The sequence below is a fragment of the Solanum stenotomum genome, chromosome 6, assembly GCF_019186545.1.
Source record: "Solanum stenotomum isolate F172 chromosome 6, ASM1918654v1, whole genome shotgun sequence".
Lineage (NCBI taxonomy): Eukaryota > Viridiplantae > Streptophyta > Magnoliopsida > Solanales > Solanaceae > Solanum > Solanum stenotomum.
Genome location: NC_064287.1, coordinates 43,522,186 through 43,542,713, shown reverse-complemented (window position 1 = coordinate 43,542,713; position 20,528 = coordinate 43,522,186). Strand labels below are relative to the sequence as shown.

Genomic DNA, 20,528 nt, shown 5'->3' with positions numbered 1-20,528 from the left:
TACTTAATAATGAATAAAAGGAGCTACAAGCTCCACTATTTAATTTTTTAAAAAAAGTTCTCTCTCTAAGCATATCAAATACTTGCAACTCACAATTTTGTTTAGGCATAATATATATATATATATGTGTGCCATTTAACTTGGCCTCATTTCACATGTATGCCCTTCAACTTTTGGTTTGCACGAGTAGACACTTAAACTTGTATAAAGTTGAACAAGTAGACACATGAGTCTTACGTGTTATAATACACGTAGAATGCAAATTGTCATGTAAGATATTATGTAAGCTGTGTGCATCTATTTGTTCAACCTTATACAAGTTTAAGTATCTACTTGGGCACACCCTAAGTGGGAGGGCATAAACAGAGGCGGACCCACCCTTACCCGAGGGGTGTCAGCGACACCCCTCTACCGAAAAATTACATTGTATATAGAGGCAAATTTTGGTTTAATAAATAAATATATACAAGTATTGATACCTCTTGACACAACTTAAAGTTTTAGTCTTGTGGTTAAGGTGTTGTGAAAATTCCTTGGAATTGTGTGTTTTAGACCTACTAGCCTCATAATTATATTTTTTTTATTACAGCCAATAACACCCCTTAATGAGTCCGCTACTGAGCATAAATATGAGTTAAGATCAAGTTAAAGGGTATATTTATGTACTATGTCTTTTGTTTATATCATATATCTATGATTTTGTATGGTATGATTTGAATGGGTCATAATGGTATCCTTTAGATTTTAGAAAATTTATTGCCTGACATTTCCAACTATGACTTGTACATTAAATTGTTATTTGCTTTGTTTCAATTTATGCTACATACTTTCTTTTTTAATCAATTTTGTTTCTTAACAAAAACATTTTTCTATATTTAATATTAACAATTTAGCTCCAAATTTTATTTTAATTACCCTTTAATCTTTATCATTAAGGTTGAAACACTAAGATCATATCGAACTCTAGGTTTGTATATATTGGTAATTTAATTTTGCTATACAATGCATGTTCAGCTTATTTAGTACAAAGTGATTTCAGCATAAATCACATGTTCTTATCTTTTTTTATGCAATTGCTTTTTAGGATTTAATATTACATGTAAGTGTAGATATGAATGAACACTGCGGTGTGCTTGGTAGGAACGAAAATATTTTTCTAAAATATAAGAGATTTTCTTATTTTTTGGGCATAATATATAAATATATCATTTAACTTGACCTCATTTTACATTTATGCCCTCTAACTTTGGGTGTACACACTTAGACGGTTAAACTTGTATAAAGTTGACCAAGTAGACACATAAATTCTATGTGGCATAATATACGTAGGACGCAAATTGCCATGTAAGATGTCTTGTAGGACATATGTGTCTATTTATTTAACTTTACACATATTTAAGTGTCTACTTATACATACCCAAAATTGAAGGGCATAATAGCTAATTTGTTTGTTTTTTTTGGAAATTTGAAATGATTGTTAGTGGCTACCAAACAACTTACTGTTTGGTAAATTGCAAACTTGATTAGTGATGTACCTTGTCTTCGCTCTGATTCTTACCAATTGTTATTAAAATATTGCGTTATGATTTTAGAATAATACAACTATCTAGTTCATTTAAAAATGATAATTTTTTGGGTCAAGCTTATTTTTGTAGAAAATTATGATCCGTGATAATGATAATCAACTTCATTAATGAAGATTCTGCATAATTTAGGATTAGCAAGTATATTTATTTGATACGATGGAGTATTCTTAATATTTTTCAAAATTTAGTCATGTTTCCTATTTTTTAAAAAAAGTGAAATATATTTGTAAAACCCCGATCCAACATATTTTCAACTCCAATCCAAACTTCACCCAAATTAATTTTCTTTTATAAACTTTGAAACGGTATGGTCAAACGCCCGCTAAATCACAAGAGCTTCAAATAAATCGTTTTAATCCCTTAAATTGTCGTGGTACGATCTCTACCGCTCACCAACTCTAAATCAACGGCTCTCCTCCGTTCCTTATTTTCTCCACTTCTCTTTTTTCGGATCTAAATTTATTTTTTATAAATATATAATTATGCTCCTACTTGGTGAACATACAAATAAAAAACAATACAAGTAACTCATTAATTTAATAATTAGTAGTAGGAGTTAATTTTTGGGAAAATTGTATATAATAGCAAACTATTAATTCAAATTAAATGCTATAAATATACTTTGATTTAATTGTACCCTATTACAAACTATTGCTATTTTCGTCACTCTCCCTGGTGGAATCTCGCTCGTCACTCTCGTTTGGTGGCAATCTCGCTCGCCTCTCTCGCTTTTATACAAACACAAATGTATAAAATGTGTTTGTGTTTTTGTTTGTATAAAGCGAAAGGAAATTGTATATATACATATATTTTCGTTCCCCTCTCTCCCCTCTCCCAGATCTCGCTCGCCACCCTCGCCTCTCTCGCCTATACATAGATTATACAATTGATCTTTTGTATACAGCTGCTTTCTTTTGTATATGTATAGCGAATTATACAACTGCCTTCTTTGTATATGTATAGCGAATTATACAACCTGTTTTTTTTGTATATGTATAGCGAATTATACATATATATATATATATATATATATATGTTTGTTATAGAACGCAATTATGCAAACTTTGTTATAACATACAAATATGAATTTTGTGTTTGTTATATGTGAAAGTTGCTCTTAATTTTTCTAGTGCAATATGTATTAAATAATTATTAAAGAATAAGAAAAGACTAAGTGCCCGTTTGGATTGACTTATTTTAGGTGTTTTTAAGCCAAAATAGTTTTTAAGTAGTTTTGAAGTGTTTGGGTAAAGTTAAAAAGTGCTTATAATCACTTATTTTAAAGCTAAAATAATAAAATAAGTCAAAAACCATAAGTTAGAAATCCTAACTTATGACTTTTGGCTTATAAGTCATAAGTCAAAAGTCAATCCAAACAGGCCCTAAGCTTGTTTGGATTGACTTATTTTAAGTCTTTTTAAGCTAAAACAATTTTGAAGCACTTATAAAGTGTTTGGATAAATTTAAAAAATATTTATAAGCACTTAGTTTTAAGTTAAAACAATAAAAAAACAGTAGTAATACAGTTTGAAGAATTATATTATTATCACTAGGGGTGAGGATGGGATGATACATAAACCAAAATTGAAAATTTTCATACTGTGGTTTCGATGCTATGACAATTTTTTTAAAAATGATATTTTGTACAGCATTCAAGATTATTTATAACAAAAAAAATACCAAAATATCGAATACCGTACTCAAAATAGCTTTAAGCAACTTTATTGTATTTGAATACATAAAAAAAATATACATATTTATTTTTTAGATCCACAATCTGATCTTTTATTCCATAAAAATATGCAATAGTGATCCTTAGATACTTTCAACTGCATTGAAAATTTTGATTGTTTACATTTTTACTTTATACGGTCTTGTTTTATGCCTCCAAACTTGTTTAGACGATCCGAATCCATAATAATCTAACTTTAATGCGGATATTCGACGCCAAATTAAAAAAAAAAGTCCAAATCAACACTCTCCTTGTCCTCTTATTTCGGATCTAGAATCTCAAACGTAATCTTTTCATAAATATATACTTGTGTTCATACTAATAAAAAACAATACAAGTAACTCATAGCTGACCTTTTTCTGAGTGACACAAATCCCAATTAATTTATTAATTAATTAGTAGTAGTAGTTAATTTTTCTAGTACAATATGTATTATTAAATTGAATAAATAAAAGAATAAGAAAAGACTTTAAAAAAAAGCCTGTTTGGTTTAAAATATTTTATGGTATTCAGATAAAATTAAAAAAATACTTATAAATATTTATTTTTTGGAATTAATGAATTTCTAACTTTCACCTATAAGTAGGTAAGCCAAAAAGTCAATTCAACAGCTCTATTAGTATCATGTTCAGATATAAAAGGTTTATAAATTAGATAGTGTCTGAAGTCTTCAATCACCAAGTTTTAGCAGTATTTGGATTTCTAATTAGGCATTGGGCTTAATCAAATAAATCCAAGTAAGTTTATCTTCTTCTTTTTTTCTTTTCTTAATTTATTCTTCATATGTTTATTAATTGAAAAGCTTTAAGATTGTACCCACTTCCTCTCTATTCATAGACAAAATCATCCCCAATCTCATCTTTTATTTCATAAAATATGCAATATTGAAGTCTGTCTATTTTGGATTCGTGCTACTAGGATCATTAGGAGAAAGTGCTTCTTATCAAAAAATTCCCATATTCAGAGCTCGAATCCAAAACTCTGATCTAGGAGACCAGAAAAAGGCCCATCCACTACACCAACATCCTTTTTGGCAGTAAGAATCCGTCTTTGAATAATTGACCTTTTGAACTGAAATAAGAAAATAAAGAAAGGGGAATGAGTTTTTTCTTAGGAAAAATTAGCCCAGCAGCATTCATTATTACTTTCACTGTTTTTAGAACTCGATTCTAAGATTTGACTTGTTGCAAACATAATTGATTTGAGCAAATTAATATATGAAAAGACTTGAAACTTTGAGAGTAGCTCGTATCAATAATTTTAGGACTGTTTAAAAGAGATTTGACTTGGTCGGGATTGAAGGAAAAAAATTGAGCTATAACGACTGCAAATTAGAAGAATAGAGGTGTATAGATGTGAATTTTTCCCTTTTATTTAACCTGGATCTAGGAGTTTGGGTGTGATATTAGTGAGAAAAATGAGCCTGCTCCTACATGGCATTTAAAAGCAATTTAATATGACAATTTTCATAAATAGTCATAGGCTCCTTCCACTGTATTTATGAAGCTATGTTTTGTATTAGTAAAATGTTGCAGATACACTATATAGGCGCGCAAGCGAAATAAACTGATATAATGTCTCCGCCTAATTGAAATCACGCGAATGCAAGATCAACTTACATATACTTTACAAAATTCCTATTCATTCCAAAGACATCCCAATTTCATAATACTAACATCTGTTGTGGACTGTGGTTAACGGTATTATGCTTACCTTCATTATTTTGATTTCTTTGGTAATAATTCTTTTAATCTGTTTATTAATATATAAAATATTAATAATTTGACAAATTTTCCCTTATTACTAAAATATTATACTAGTAAGTAATTCTCATGAATATATATATATATATGCTAAAAAATCCTTTAAATGAAAAAGTATCTAGGTACGAACATGCTTATATACAAGCTAAACAAAATTACTAAGTACCTAATTACAATTCATGCAATAGTGATCCTTAGATGCTTTCAACTTTATTGAAAATTTTCATTGTTTACATTCTTACTTCATACGGTTTTGCTTTATGCCTCCAAACTTGTTGAGACAATTCGACCCTACGTGGCATGAATCCATAATAATCAAACTTTAATGCGGGCATTGGACACCAAATTAAAAAAAAAATCCAAATCAACACTCTCCTTGTCCTTTTTTTCGGATCTAGAATCTCAAACGTAATCTTTTCATAAATATATACTTGTGTTCATACTAATAAAAAACAATACAAGTAACTCATAGCTGACCTTTTTCTGAGTGACACAAATCTCAATTAGTTTATTAATTAATTAGTAGTAGTAGTTAATTTTTCTAGTACAATATGTATTATTAAATTGAATAAATAAAAGAATAAGAAAAAACTTTAAAAAAAAAACTTGTTTGGTTTAAAATATTTTATGGTATTAAGATAAAATTTAAAAAATACTTATAAATATTTATTTTTTGGAATTAAAATAACAAAAATAATAAAAAACAATGAATTTTTAACTTTGACTTATAAGTTCCTAAGCCAAAAAGTCAATTCAACAGCTCTATTAGTATCATGTTCAGATATAAAAGATTTATAAACTAGATAGTGTCTGAAGACTTCAATCACCAAGTTTTAGCAGTATTTGGACTTCTAATTAGGCATTGGGCTTAATCCAATAAATCCAAGTAAGTTTATCTTCTTCTTTTCTTAATTTATTCTTCATATGTTTATGGAGTAATTGAAAAGCTTTAAGATTGTACCCACTTCCTCTCTATTCATAGACAAAATCATCCCCAATCTCATCTTTTATTTCATAAAATATGCAACATTGAAGTCTGTCTATTCTGGATCATTAGGAGGAAGTCAGAATTCATATTCATAATTTTTTGTATCCAGAGCTCGAATCCAAAACTCTGATTTAGGAGACCAGAAAAAGGCCCATCCACTACACCCACATCCTTTTTGGCAGTCAGAATCCGTCTTTGAATAATTGGCCTTTTGAACTGAAATAAGAAAATAAAGAAAGGGGAATGAGTTTTATCTTAGGAAAAATTAGACACAAATCTCTTCTTCTGCTTTTCCCCAACATAAACAGCAAAGTTGCCTTTAGGAACATCTCCTGTTGTAGAAGACTTCTTGATTATACGAGGCATACGGATAGCCATGGTCATTATTATTTTCACTGTTTTTAGAACTCGATTCTAAGATTTGACTTGTTGCAAACATAATTGATTTGAGCAAATTAATATATGAAAAGACTTGAAACTTTGAGAGTAGCTCGTATCAATAATTTTAGGACTGTTTAAAAGAGATTTGACTTGGTCGGGATTGAAGGAAAAAAATTGAGCTATAACGACTGCAAATTAGAGGAATAGAGGTGTATAGGAGTTTGGGTGTGATATTAGTGAGAAAAATGAGTCTGCTCCTACATGGCATTTAAAAGCAATTTAATATGACAATTTTCATAAATAGTCATAGGCTCCTTCCAGATTACAAAACACAGTGGTAAATTGTGTATTTATGAAACATATAGCTATGTTATGTATTAAAATGTTGCAGATACAGTATATATGCTCGCAAAATAATCTGATATAATGTCTCTGTCTAATTGAAATCACGCGAATGCAAGATCAACTTACATATACTTCGATACACTTTGCACATACAAAATTCTTATTAATTCCAAAGACATTCTTTTAGGTTTGATTTTGTAACACTAACATCCGTTGTAGACTGTGGTTAATTAACGATATTATGCTTACCTTCATTATTTTGATTTCTTTTGTAATAATTATTTTAATCTGGATATTAATATATATAAAAAAAAAAATAACAAATTTTCCCTTATTACTAAAGTGTTATACTAGTAATTAATTTTCATGAATATATCTGCTAAAAATTCCTTTAAATGAAAAAGTATCTAGGTACGAACATGCTAATTATATACAAGCTAAGCAAAATTACTAAGTACTCCCTCTGTCCCTAATTACTTGTCCACTTTTGAATTGACACACCTATTAAGATAACAATAATTGACATAGTGAGTTTACCATTTTACCCCTATTAATTATGAATTGGATGAATTATAAACTTAAGATTTTCAAAAAGTTCGACTTTTTTCAAAGTAATTAATTGAGAGTATAATAGGTAAAAAAAATTGTCCTTTCTTGATTTGTCAAAATGAACAAGTAATTAGGGACAGAGGAAGTATCTAATTACAAGTCATTAACAAACTAGTACTCCCCCGTCTCAATTTATATGATGTGCTAGTTTGACTAGACACAAAATTTAAGAAATAAAAGAAAGATTCTTAAATTTGTGGTATAAAATAAGTGATAGTTGGGTGAAATGAGCATTTTAAAGTTAAATTGTTATTAAATATTGAAATGTTCGATTTCTTTTGGGAGTGACTAAAAATGACAGTGTGCCATATAAATTAGGACACGGGGAGTAACTAACTTTAGGAAATGATTATTTTACCCTTCTAGTATAAGTTTTATTTCTCTCAACACTCCTCCCTCAGGCTAGGTGGTGCAAACACATTGAGCATCCTAGCTTGAAGCATATATAGATGGAATTGTGTACCCTTTGGGTATCCTATATCAACGAGTACACTATTTTAAAAATCATGTAAACATAATAAACAATGTTTTTGAGTTATAAATAAAAACTAAAGAGAAAAATAAGCTTCTGAAAATGATATCCTATTTAGACAGAGCTAAGTTAGCTGAGACGGTGGCTAAGACGGAAGCTTTCGAACACTTGTATGTCGAGCTATGAGAAAATTGTGGGGATAAGAAATTATATAGGATTGCAAACCCAAGAGAGAGAAAAGCTCGCGACTTGGATCAAATGAAGTGCACTAAGGATGAGGCGAAGTGCTGGTGGAAGAGACCGCCATTAAACAAGGATAACAAGCATACTTTCACAAACTCTTAAATGAAACAAGGGACAAAGACATTGTGTTGGGTTATTTGGCGCACTTGAAAGACATCGGGATGTAGGGTATAGTAGGTGTTTTAGGGTTGTGGTTAAATGTGTTATTAGTAGAAGACATGATGAGATTCCGATGGAATTTTGGAAAAGCATAGACTAGATAAGTATGGAATGGTTAACTAGGTTGTTTAGTGTTATTTTTAAGATGGCAAAAATGTCCGACAAGTACAATGATTTCATTGTACAAGAACAAGAGTTATATCCAAGACTATAACAATTAAAGTGGTATCAAATTTCTAAGAAACACTATAAAGATTTGGGAGAGAGTGGTGGAGATGAAGGTGAGGAGAGGAGTGTTAATTTTCGAGAATCAATTTGGATTCATGTTGGGACGATCAACTACTAAAGTCATCCATCTTGTGCGGAGACTGGTAGAGAAATATAGGAAAAAGAAGATGGACCTACATATGGTGTTCATTGACCTTGAAAAAACATATAACAAAGTTCCGAGAGATGTAGAGGTTCTTGGAGGCTAGAGGTGTCCCGATGGGTTATATTAGGGCAATAAAGGACATGTACAATGGAGCCAAGACTCGGGCTAGAATGGTGGGAGGAGACTTAGAGCACTTCCAAGTAAGATGGGGCTACACCAGGTATCAAATTTTAACCCTTTCTTATGTGTGTCACGACCCTGACTATCGTGATTGGCACCCACACTAACCCTCCGGTGGGAGAACCATTACTCCAACCCAAACTAACAACTCAACCAAAATACTAAGGCATTTAAGTTATGGAAGCAAGCTAAATAGCTAAGGAAAAGATAGGGAGTTCCCATAAACTCGAAATAAAAGTCTAACAACTAAAACAAATGCGGAAAGTACGCCTAAAACCTGAAAGTCAATGTACCAAAACATCTAACAAGATCCATAAGTCTAACAAGAAGGGTTACGACCCCAAACTAATGAACTAATAACTAACTAGAAAAGTCTAAGTCCGAAATGTGGACATAGATGAAAGGAGAACTCATGGCAGCCTGGAAGAATTGGCTCACCCTTGAATTCGATCGACGATCACTGATCTTCTAAACGATGTCTGTCAATAGCCGCCTAAAGATGCCATGCACTCAACAAAGAAAGAGCAAGTGCAGTATTAGTACACAACCAAAATGTACTGGCAGGATCACACAACTATCCCACTAAGTGTAATATACATAAGTCAATACAATATTATAATCATATGCATATATCGAACATATATAATATTATCAACATTTACGAACAATATACAGTTTTGCATTTCTCAAGATACACAATTACGTCAAATTATTGGTCCTCTCATCGAACCCAAACTGTTAGCATACCGGAACGTGGCAACCGATCCCATAATTATATCGAAATGTGGCAACTGATCCAAGTTAGTGTGTCGGAACGCAACACCCGATCCATTCAACAAGCCACAATCATAATCACAAAGTACATTCTCATAATCATTCATGACATTCATCATTCATATATCTTCATTTACAATTAATGTGATCAATAATGCAACATTCTCATACATACATGTATCATAATGAAGTAAGAACAAACATACATCACACGATCATAGAATCACAACCATTACCTATCTCGAAACAAGCTTAAAACCCTAAGAAACTTGATTTTTCTATTTTCGGATTCGTTCCGTTTGTTCTTGGTTTACAAACAATCAATATAATACGGGAATCAATAAACAATCACTAATTACCCGGATTACTAATAATTCTAACAACCCTAGATCATACTCATGATCCCACTACCCAAATTAGGGATTTTCCCACCATAATTCTCAGATCAAAACTCTGCCCCATCGATATTTACCCATTAGATTACTTTCTACGGATCAAAAAACAGATTCGAGGAGTTAAAACCTTACATTTATCCTTTAAGATGGTGGAAAACTGTCAAGAATCTCCAGGGGTTCGTCTCCTTACTCTCAAAGTCGAAAAGTGCAGAATAAAGACGTTTTGGGGTTTATTTCTAATTAAGTCGCGTTGGGCCTACCACAACGGTCCTCACCCCGCTACAGTGGCCCCGCCCTGGCAACAGAAATCCCCGCCAAAGCAGCTTGCACGAAACAATAAGCTATTTTAATAATTCCAAGATCCTATTTCACAATACACATTCAACCAACGACACTCAGAAATTACCCGTTCACTCCAAGATCAGTTTCGAGAGTTCTACTCACCCAAATTCAATTACGTAAAGTCGTACGGGTTCCTTAACGACTTACCTATCTACTCATGTGATCGAATTCATAATAGACTCCGATTTTGTCCAAATCTAGACTAGGTTGAGAAATCTCAAGTTATTACGAAAAAGTTTTCCGGTCCAAAAATTTTCCCTGTTGGCTTTTCTATACAAGAAATAAGTAGTTACAATAGATACCAATTTACCCATCACTCGTCCTCGAGTGACAAACTTAGGAAAAACAGGCTAAAGAAAGAATGGAGTAGTACCTGAATCGACAAACAATTGGGGATACTTGTCTCGCACGTCCTTCTCACTTTCCCAAGTAGCTTCCTCAACTGGACGATGCTTCCATTGAACTTTCACGGATTTGATCTCCTTGGTCCTCAACTTACGCACATCACGATCAACAATTGCAATCGGTTCCTCCTCATTTTGTAAGTCCTTGTCTAACACAATTGAGTCCCAATTAATGATGTAATCACCATCACCATGATATCTCTTCAACATGGACACATGGAATACTGGGTGAACTCCCGATAGGTTAGGAGGTAAAGCCAATCTATAGGCCACGGGCCCTACACATTCAAAAATCTCAAAGGGACCAATGTAACGAGGACTAAGCTTGCCCTCCTTATCAAATTTCATCACCCCTTTCATGGGTGACACTTTAAGAAGAACATTCTCACCAGTCTGAAATGTTATATCTCTTACCTTATGGTCTGCATACTTTTTCTATCTACTCTAGGCTGCTAGAAGCTTAGCTTGAATACTCTTTACCTTATCTTGAGCATACTTCGCTAAATCAACCCCCAAAGGTTTCACATCTCCAACTTCGAACCATCATATGGGTGATCTACATCCCCTCCCATAAAGTGCCTCAAATGGTGCCATATCAATGCTAAAGTGATAACTATTATTATAGGAGAACTCACACAAAGGTATGAATTTATCCCAATGCCCTCCAAAATCAATCACACATGTCCTCAACATGTCTTCTAACACTTGAATAGTCCTCTCTGACTGCCCGTTTGTCTGTGGATGGAAGGTTGTACTAAAAGTGAGTTATGTGCCCAATTCATCATGTAACTTCCTCCAAAACTTGGATGTGAATTGGGTACCACGGTCTGAGATGATAGAAAGGGGCACCCCATGCAACCTCACTATCTCTTTCACATAAACTTTAGCCAATTGTTAGCATTATAATATATTCTTACTGGAATAAAATGGGCTGATTTAGTCAATCTATCAACTGCTACCCAAATAGAATCAAACTTTCCCAAGGTCTTGGGAAGACTAACCACAAAATTCATGGCTATCCTCTCCCACCTACATTCCGGAATTGGCATTCTCTGAAGCAAACCTGCAGGCCTTTGATGTTCATATTTTACTTGTTGGCAATTTTGACACTTAGCCACAAACTCCGATATGTCCTTCTTCATGTCTGGCCACCAATAAATTCTCTTCAAATCTCGGTACATCTTGGTCACATCCGGATGAATAGAATATCGTGAGCCATGAGATTCTGTCAACAATTTCTGAATCAAGTCATCAACTCGAGGAACACATATTCTTCTGCATCAAGAGTGGTCTATTGTGCCTTACCAATCACAGTCTTCTTCTTTAGTGCATTCAAATTTTCATCCTCAATTTGTTTGGCCTTGATCTCTTCAATGAATATGGCCCTCACTTCAATGCTAGCTAACGCCACACCTCTTTCTGAGATGCCCAACTGCATGAACTTAGACTCCAAGGTCTGAATTTCCTTAGCCAAAGGTCGCTTGGTTACACTTAAGCAAGCTAAATTACCCATACTCACCGTTTTTCGACTCAAAGCATCTGCCACTACATTAGCCTTACCCGGATGGTATTGAATGGTGACATCATAATCTTTAAGTAACTTCATCCACCTTCGCTGTCTCAAATTCAGATCTTTTTGAGTGAACACATGTTGCAAACTACGATGATCAGTGAACAATTCACACTTAACACCATAGAGGTAATGCCGCCAGATCTTAAGAGCAAACACTACCGCTGCTAACTCCAAATCATGTGTTGGGTAATTCCTCTCATGCACCTTCAACTAACGCGATGCATAAGCTATAACATTCTTATTCGTTTTTGGATAGTTGACCTGTCTGCGGCTTCATTCATTATTTCTTTTCACTGATTTTAAAGCTAGCTTGACCTGCCGCAAACATAATTGATTTGAGTGAAATATATAATCAAAAGAGTTTGAAATATTTAGAGGAGCTCGGATTTGACTTGGTGAAAAAAAAAACATTCTGTAATGGTCATTCTTTGTTAGTTGCAGGATCTTATCAACAAGTAGATGGCCCAAGATTCTTGCTTTATATTAAAAAAAAGCATCACCGATTGTGTAAAGACGGGGCAGTTAGATAGTTCATACAAGGATCAATTGGACTATGCTAGGGAGATTGCACATAATTTATGGTATTATTTCGGTTGGCTGAAGAAGGAAAACTGTAATAATATGGTATCTGCGCAGCTTAAGCCCTTAATCGATGAAGCCAATGATGACTTTTGTGAGATACTTTCTCTTTTGAAGAATCAAGGCCTGACAAGTGAGACAGTGAAAATGATTTCAGATGTGATGAAAATGATCAAACCTGAGATTATTGCTGAGCGATTTATCAGTCCTTCCAAGCAATCAACATCATCATCTACCCGTATGATCACTATGGATATGGTGAACCTCGTCAAAAGTATTTGCAATACTGTTGAATATCTGACAGGCATTACATTTCGGGAGTTTAAACATCTGGGAGTTCTCCTCAAGTTTACCGCAAAGCGGTGCAATATTGAACATGAGAAAATAAAGGATCTCTTCACCCTTGCTGAGGATATAGCTAAAACTGCAACTTACCTATCTATCTTGTGTTGGGAGACGTATGACCAGTACTCGGCACGTATATCAGCGCCCAAGTCTTCTATTGGGGTAACATATTATTGTGTGTTCGCTGGTCCTGACTTCGAGTCCAAGATTTCAAAATTGCTGGAAAGGATAAATCCTATTAGGCCTGAATGGAGGAAGCTTTATATCAGTTTCCTGAAAGCATCACATTCGTCAAGTCCAAAAGCTCCACTGATGCATGATGGTCTTAAGAATCTATCACATGATCTTGATCTTGATCTTGCTCAGAAGTTTACTGAGTCTATCAGATATGATCTGGAAAAGCTGAAAATTCATGATGCCAGTTTGAATGTTGCTTTATCCGATAGATTTGAATGGCTCCAAGATGGACTTCTTCATCTCTCTAAATTTCACAAGATATTAGATCACCAGCAACAAGACTTGAGCTCATTGCTCTCATTTCTGGAAGTTCTGGCCATAGAAGCAGCAATTGCAATCTACTCCTTGTGTGACATGAACTTAGAGAACAATATTGCTGAAGTAGACCTTATGTTTCTTCCTTTGCAAATGAAGTTTAAGTATCTCAAGTTAGAGATCAGTCTGTTTCAGAAACTAAGGTTACCAGAGTCCCAGATGGACTGCTTTCAGGAAGAATTGACTTCCATGAAAACGTTCCTCATGGATTCATTGGACAAGTGCAAAGTGCAGACTCAGCTAACTGATGTCTTGACCTTAGTTCTATCTGTCACCACCGAAGCAGAGTCATTCACTAATTCTCTTTCTCGTGATTCAGAGGATGGAGAATTAGCCAGGAAAATTAATCTCTTGCATTTTCAATTACATCTTAAATTTAAGTTTATTAGGGAAGTGATTTGTCCCTTCATTTCGGCATCATCAACACCAGTTCTGCCTGTGATATATCCGTTGAACTTTCTTCCTACTTATGTTGAGGCCATCAGTTCTTATTTCACCATGTTGAAATCCTCAAAGACATCGCCCTCCGCTGGTAGCCCGACGATGGATGAGGTTTTCATGGAGTTTCATGAATATATTTTTGAAAATCTGCTACTAAAGGTTGAAGCAGATCTGGAACTTACTGATACAGATAAAGTTAAAAGGTTTTACCACAGGTTGATGCCCTTGGTAACACTTGTTGTTGATCCCCCAATGCAGTACATTGAATGCAAGAGGCAAAATGATCTCTTGAGAAAAATTGGAACTTTAGCGATTGAGGCCGAAGCTGCTATCCGCTTATCGTATGAGGATGCTTTGGACAGAAGCAAAAGTAGGAAAGTCGGTCTTTTGCTTCAACTTTTGACTGCGTCTTTCATGCTAATCAAGTGTGAGGGGAAGTTGATGGATCAACTAAAGCACAAAGCTATTCATGAAACTGAATTTTTGGATCTTGTGGCAAATGCTCATGAAGAAATTATTTTCCTTAGAGGCTTTCTCATGGATCTTCTCAGGCAACACACGACAAAGATTGACAAATCAGATGATCTCTTAATGCATGCTGAAGTGGATGCCCACAAGTTTAGCACTTGTAGTTATGAAAGTTTTGTGTATGGAAGCAACACAGGGGAAATATCTGATTTCCTACAGGAGACTGAATTTGTCGAGGTAGATGCATCACATGTATTGCCCTTAGTTCTATCTGTGGCCACTGAAGCACACTCATGCATTACTTCTCTTTCTCGTGATTCAGAGGAAAGAGAATTGATGAGGAAAATAAATGTCTTGCACTTTCAATTGCTTCTTAAGTTTAAGCTTATTAAGGCAGCGATTCGGCAGATTTGTCCATCCTTTTCTGCATCAACACCAGATCATCATGTGATATATCCGCTGAAGTTTCTTCCTACTTACTTCGAGGTCATTGATTCTTGTTTCACAAAGTTGAAATCCTCCTCTGATAGCCCGAAGATGGATGAGGTTTTGCTAAGGTTCCATGAATATATTTTCGAAAATCTGCTACTAAAGGATGAAGCTGATCTGAAACTTACTGATTCAGATAAACTCAAAAGGATTTACCACAGTTTGCTGCTCTTTGTATCAATCCTTGTTGATCCCCGAATTCAGTACACTGAATGCAAGAAGCAAAATAATCTCTTGTCGGAAATTGGAGCTTTAGCGATTGAGGCCGAAGCTGCTATCTGTTTATCATATGAAGATTCTTCGCAAAGCAACAAGGGTAAGAAGGTCAATCTTTTGCTTCAACTTTTAACTGTGGCTTTCATGCTAATCAAGTGCAAGGGGAAGTTGACGGATCAACTAAAGCACAAAGCCATTCTTGAAACTGAATTACTGAATCTGGTGGAAAATGCTAATGAAGAGCTAATTTTCCTTATAGTCTTTCTCATTGATCTTCTTGGGCAACAGACGATAGAGCTTAACAAATCAGATGGTCTCTTAATGCATGCTGAAGTGGCTGCCCACAAGTCAACATTAATTAGCACTTGTAGTTATGAAAGTTTCGTGGATGGAAGTAGCTCTGCGGATATGAGTCTTTCATTATCCGATTTCCTAAAAGAGACCAAGTCTGTCAATGCAGAGATTAGAGAAGTATGCTTTCAGTTACTGGATGAATCAACCTCCTATATCACTGTGACAGATCTGAAATGTCTTATCAACATGTTTTTGGACATGCTGAACCATCTGCATTCTAGGGGTGACGTGATCCCGGTCGTGAGGAATCAAATCCTAGTAGTTCAAGAGAAACTGGAGTTTCTTGCTGATATCTTAAAGCCGTGCAATATGCATACAGAACTCAAAGACCTTATGGAACGTGTTCAAAATGTTGCCTATGGGGAAAAGTATGTCATTTTCTTCTCTGTCAGTGGTGATAGTCGTGCTTGGTTCCACCTGTTATATCTCTACGATGTCAAACAAGTGTTTAATTTTGTTGAGGCAGAGGTCAAAACTATTACTTCTGAATTTCGTGAAGTGACAGGGCTTAACTTCCCCAAGACCAATGGATTAGGATTTCTCAATTGCTTCTTGGGAAAGTTGGAGGAGCTGTTACACTCTAAGCTTGACCTAATTACCAAACTGAAGCCTCAGATTGTATTAGTCAAGGAGGGATTATTGATTCTAAGATCATTTTTCGATCATACGGAAGAAACCTATGATGAGCATGATGAAATTTGTGGTCTAATAATCAGTGCAACTGAAATGACATACAAAGCCGAGTATGTCATTGACACTTGCTTGGCCTGTTCTTACTCACTGATGTACAAAGCTTATTGGATATCTGAAGTTGTTGAGAATATCAAGCTTGTCAACAAAGATGTTGGTGAGAACCTAAAAAGAGAGGAGATTGATGTGAACCGCGTTGCAAAAGGTTCTGCTTATATTGTGCCATCATTATCAGCTAATACTTCAGGAGCAAATGAAGAAATGGTGGGGTTTCAAGATGTGATGGACAAATTAAAGAAGCAACTTCTTGGAGGATTGCATCAGCTGGATGTTATCTCGATATTTGGTATGCCTGGAAATGGTAAAACCACTCTTGCAAAGAAGATTTACAATGATCCCACAGTTGTCTCTCACTTTGATGTTCGTGCTATGTGTCATGTGACTCAAGTATATTCATGGAGAGATTTGTTGCTTACTATTTTGAATGATGTTCTTGAGCCTGCTGATCGCACCAAAAAAGGAGATGATGAGTTAGCTACTGAGCTGCGTCGTGTTTTATTGACCAAGAGATTCTTAATTCTCATTGATGATGTGTGGGATAAAACAGCATGGGACTATTTGAAAATGTGTTTTCAAGGTTCTCAGAATAGGAGTAGAATTATTCTGACAACGAGGCTGTATGAGGTTGCCGATCATGCTAAATGTAACAGCGATCCCCATCCTCTGCGTTTACTCACAGATGATGAGAGCTGGAAGTTACTACAGGAAGAGTTGTTTCATGGTCAAAGCTTCCCATGTGAACTCGGAGATGTGGGATTACGAATAGCGAAAAGGTGTGGAGGGCTGCCTCTCTCAATTGTCTTAGTAGCTGGTGTTCTCAAAGAGAAAAAGAAGAAAGCAGATTGCTGGAAAGAAGTAGAAGAAAGTCTTAGTTCACACAACATTGGGAGCTCAGAAGAGAGCATGTCTATAATTGGATTCAGTTACAAGAATTTACCAAACCATCTAAAACCGTGTTTTCTCTATTTTGGAGGATTTTTGAGGGGCAAGGATATTCCAGTCTCGAAATTGTCACGAGTGTGGTTAGCAGAAGGAATTGTTGAAGACAGTAAGGATAAAGGATCAGAAGATGCTGCCCAAGATTACCTGAAAGATCTTATTAGAAAAAATTTGGTAACGGATATGGAGAAGAGATCCAATGGAAAATTGAAAACCTGCCGTGTTCATGATTTGTTGCATCAATTCTGTGTGGAAAAGGCCAAGCAAGATAATTTCCTCTTCTGGATACATAGGTACAAAAAATTATATCAATTTTACTTTGATAACCTTCATCACAATTCTCATTTTCATGTTTTTTCTTTGAACAGAGGCCATGGTGTGGATTCCATTTCTTATCCTGAAAAGCCCGAGATATACCGCTTGTCCATATATTCTAAATGGGATGACTTTGCTCAGTGGCAGCAGGCTGGATCAAGTGTTCGTTCTTTGCTATTCAATGCCAGCAGTGATGATTATTACCCTTCAATGGCACGTGATATCTCCTTCATCATTAACAGATTCAAACTTGTTAAGGTGTTGAATTTGGAATCCATCAACATAGGTGATACCTTTCCTAATGAATTAAAATCTCTAATTCATATGAGGTACTTTGCTGTTCGAACAACTGCTGATTCTATTCCTTCATCCGTATCTGTTCTTTGGAATCTTGAAACTTTTGTGGTTAACGGATTGCATAGAGTGTTGAAGTTACCATGTTCACTTTTCAAGATGTTTAAATTGAGGCATGTACATGTAAATAGGCGTGCTTCATTCAGTCTTCACGATAACATGTGTGAGTCACAATTAGTTAATTTGGAGACCTTTTCCACTCCATGTCTCTCCCCTGGTGAAGATGCAGAGAAGATATTGAGAAGCATGCCAAATTTGAGAAAGCTGAGATGCATAGTTGAGGGATTATTGGGTTATTCAACTAAAGGAAGCATTGTTCGTTTTCCTAGATTAGACTTTCTACATCAGCTTGAATCTCTGAAGCTGCTTTCGTACAGTTATCCAACTAAACATCCTCACGAATTCAATTTCCCCTTAAATCTGAGGGAATTGACTTTGTCGAATTTTCGTCTACCTTGGACCCAAATTTGGACAGTTGGTAATCTTCCGAACTTGGAGATTCTAAAGTTACTTTTCCGAGCCTTTGATGGAGGTGAATGGGAAGTGAAAGATTCAGATTTCCCTGAACTCAAATACTTAAAATTGGACAACCTCAACATTGCAGAGTGGTCTGTCATGGATGATGCTTTTCCTAAGCTTGAACGTTTAGTGTTAACGAAATGCAAGAAGCTTAAGAAAATCCCTTGTCATTTTGAGGATGTTGCATCTCTAAACATTGAAGTAAACTGGTGCAGCTGGTCTGTTGCCAATTCAGCCCAGGAATTTCAAACAACACAACATGAAGTTATGGAAAATTATGCGTTCAGAGTTACAATACAACCTCCAGATTGGGACACAAGATCATCTCATTGACTCTTATCCGGTATCGTTCTTTCCATTTTCCTGTTTCACCATATTTGTTAGTATTATACTTGTCTTGGTTACCAAAAAGAATATTTTTTTATTCATTTTAAACAGAAAGACGGAGCATGGCCTCAGCTCGGGGGATTTTCAGCAAGAAGTGAAGTGTTTGAATAAATGTCAACATTGATTTGTAATGACTCTGTAAGCAAAGCTCATTTGTTTTTTTGGAAATTTAAAATGATTGTTACTGGCTACCAAACTACTTACTGTTTAGAAACTTATGTTTCTTCAAGTGTTTGAATAAATTGCAGACTTGATTTATGATGTAACTTTATGAACAAGAGCTCGTGTAATCTTTTCTGAATCTGCTGGAATTTTTGCAAATTTGAAATGACTATTGTTTCTGCCGTTGAGAAATTTATGTTAGTGTTACGTATTTAGAGAACTGCTTTTCTTCAGTTCCAACGAAAAGCTATTACGTACTGTAATGTAGATGAAAAAAATGGAATAGTTGTAATGATAAGGTTAAATTGGCATCCCTCAACTTGTGTTGCAACTGCTATGGACTAAAGGTCTGATGAAAATTCAAGTCAGGCCTTTTTGCAACTAGGCAACCTTTAATTTGTATCGATCTGTAGAGCCATTTGCTTTTCTTTTAAAGCGATACAACTATTTGCAGTTCACAACATTCTTCGTTGTGAATTAATATGTTAGAGAAGTAATAGAAGATTCGGATACATTTATCTTGTAATAATAAAGAGAAACTTGTTGATTTATAAAGTTCATTTCAAATAGTTACTCGTCATGTCTTAATTATTTTACTATTATCAAGTCATCATTAGCTAGTTATAAATCGAAAAATTGAACCAAATCAATGGTTTTTATTTTATTTTATTTGGTTTGTTTATAAAATTTTAAAAACTGATTAACCTAATTTAATTTGAATTTTAATCAAAAGTTAATTCAGATCGAATCATGAACACACCGCCAAGTGACCATATATTAGAAGAGGGAGTTTGAATTGTAACTGACTTCGAGGTTCTAATGGTAGAAATGCCTTGTGGAGAGATAGGGGAGATGAAATTAAATATTCAATATTATTTTGTTAAAAATAGGACTGAAGATTTGTGTATTCACCCTTCCATCAATATAAAGAGATACAATTTTTATTTGGAAAAAAAATTCTATTCAAGGACAATTCTTTTGAAATAAAGATGTAACTTTACTTTTATTTTTAATTATATACAATAAGTATACTTTTTGTAAATATAACTTTTTGTTTAATGATAAAACAGATGTCCTTTCCGTAAATAGCTAAACATAATCCGAAAAGGAATATAACTAATAAAGTGAGTCGTTGAAATGACAAGTAAAATAATTTATAAGAAGAAAGGTTCACATACCTGAAAATGATTAAAATAAAGAGATTTTGATAAGTTCATGTTGCTTTGAAATCGTTATCAAATGATATTTGATTGTATCATCTTTGATATGTATTTTTATTTCACTTAAAAAAAGTGTTATGTTCACAAACAACAAGGAATAATGTTAATGGGATACAAAT

At 34.4% G+C, this 20,528-nt stretch overlaps 1 protein-coding gene across 1 annotated transcript; it reads left to right on the top strand.

The window, feature by feature from the left end:
• Positions 1–12,862: 12,862 nt before the first annotated feature.
• On the top strand, positions 12,863–19,342 carry LOC125867971 (late blight resistance protein R1-A-like). The gene is made up of 4 exons (XM_049548564.1): positions 12,863–14,816; positions 14,955–17,745; positions 17,821–18,983; positions 19,079–19,342. Exons 1-3 carry the CDS (start codon positions 12,941–12,943, stop codon positions 18,971–18,973), a joined length of 5,820 nt encoding a protein of 1,939 aa, XP_049404521.1. The 5' UTR covers positions 12,863–12,940; the 3' UTR covers positions 18,974–18,983; positions 19,079–19,342.
• The last annotated feature ends 1,186 nt before the right edge of the window (positions 19,343–20,528 follow it).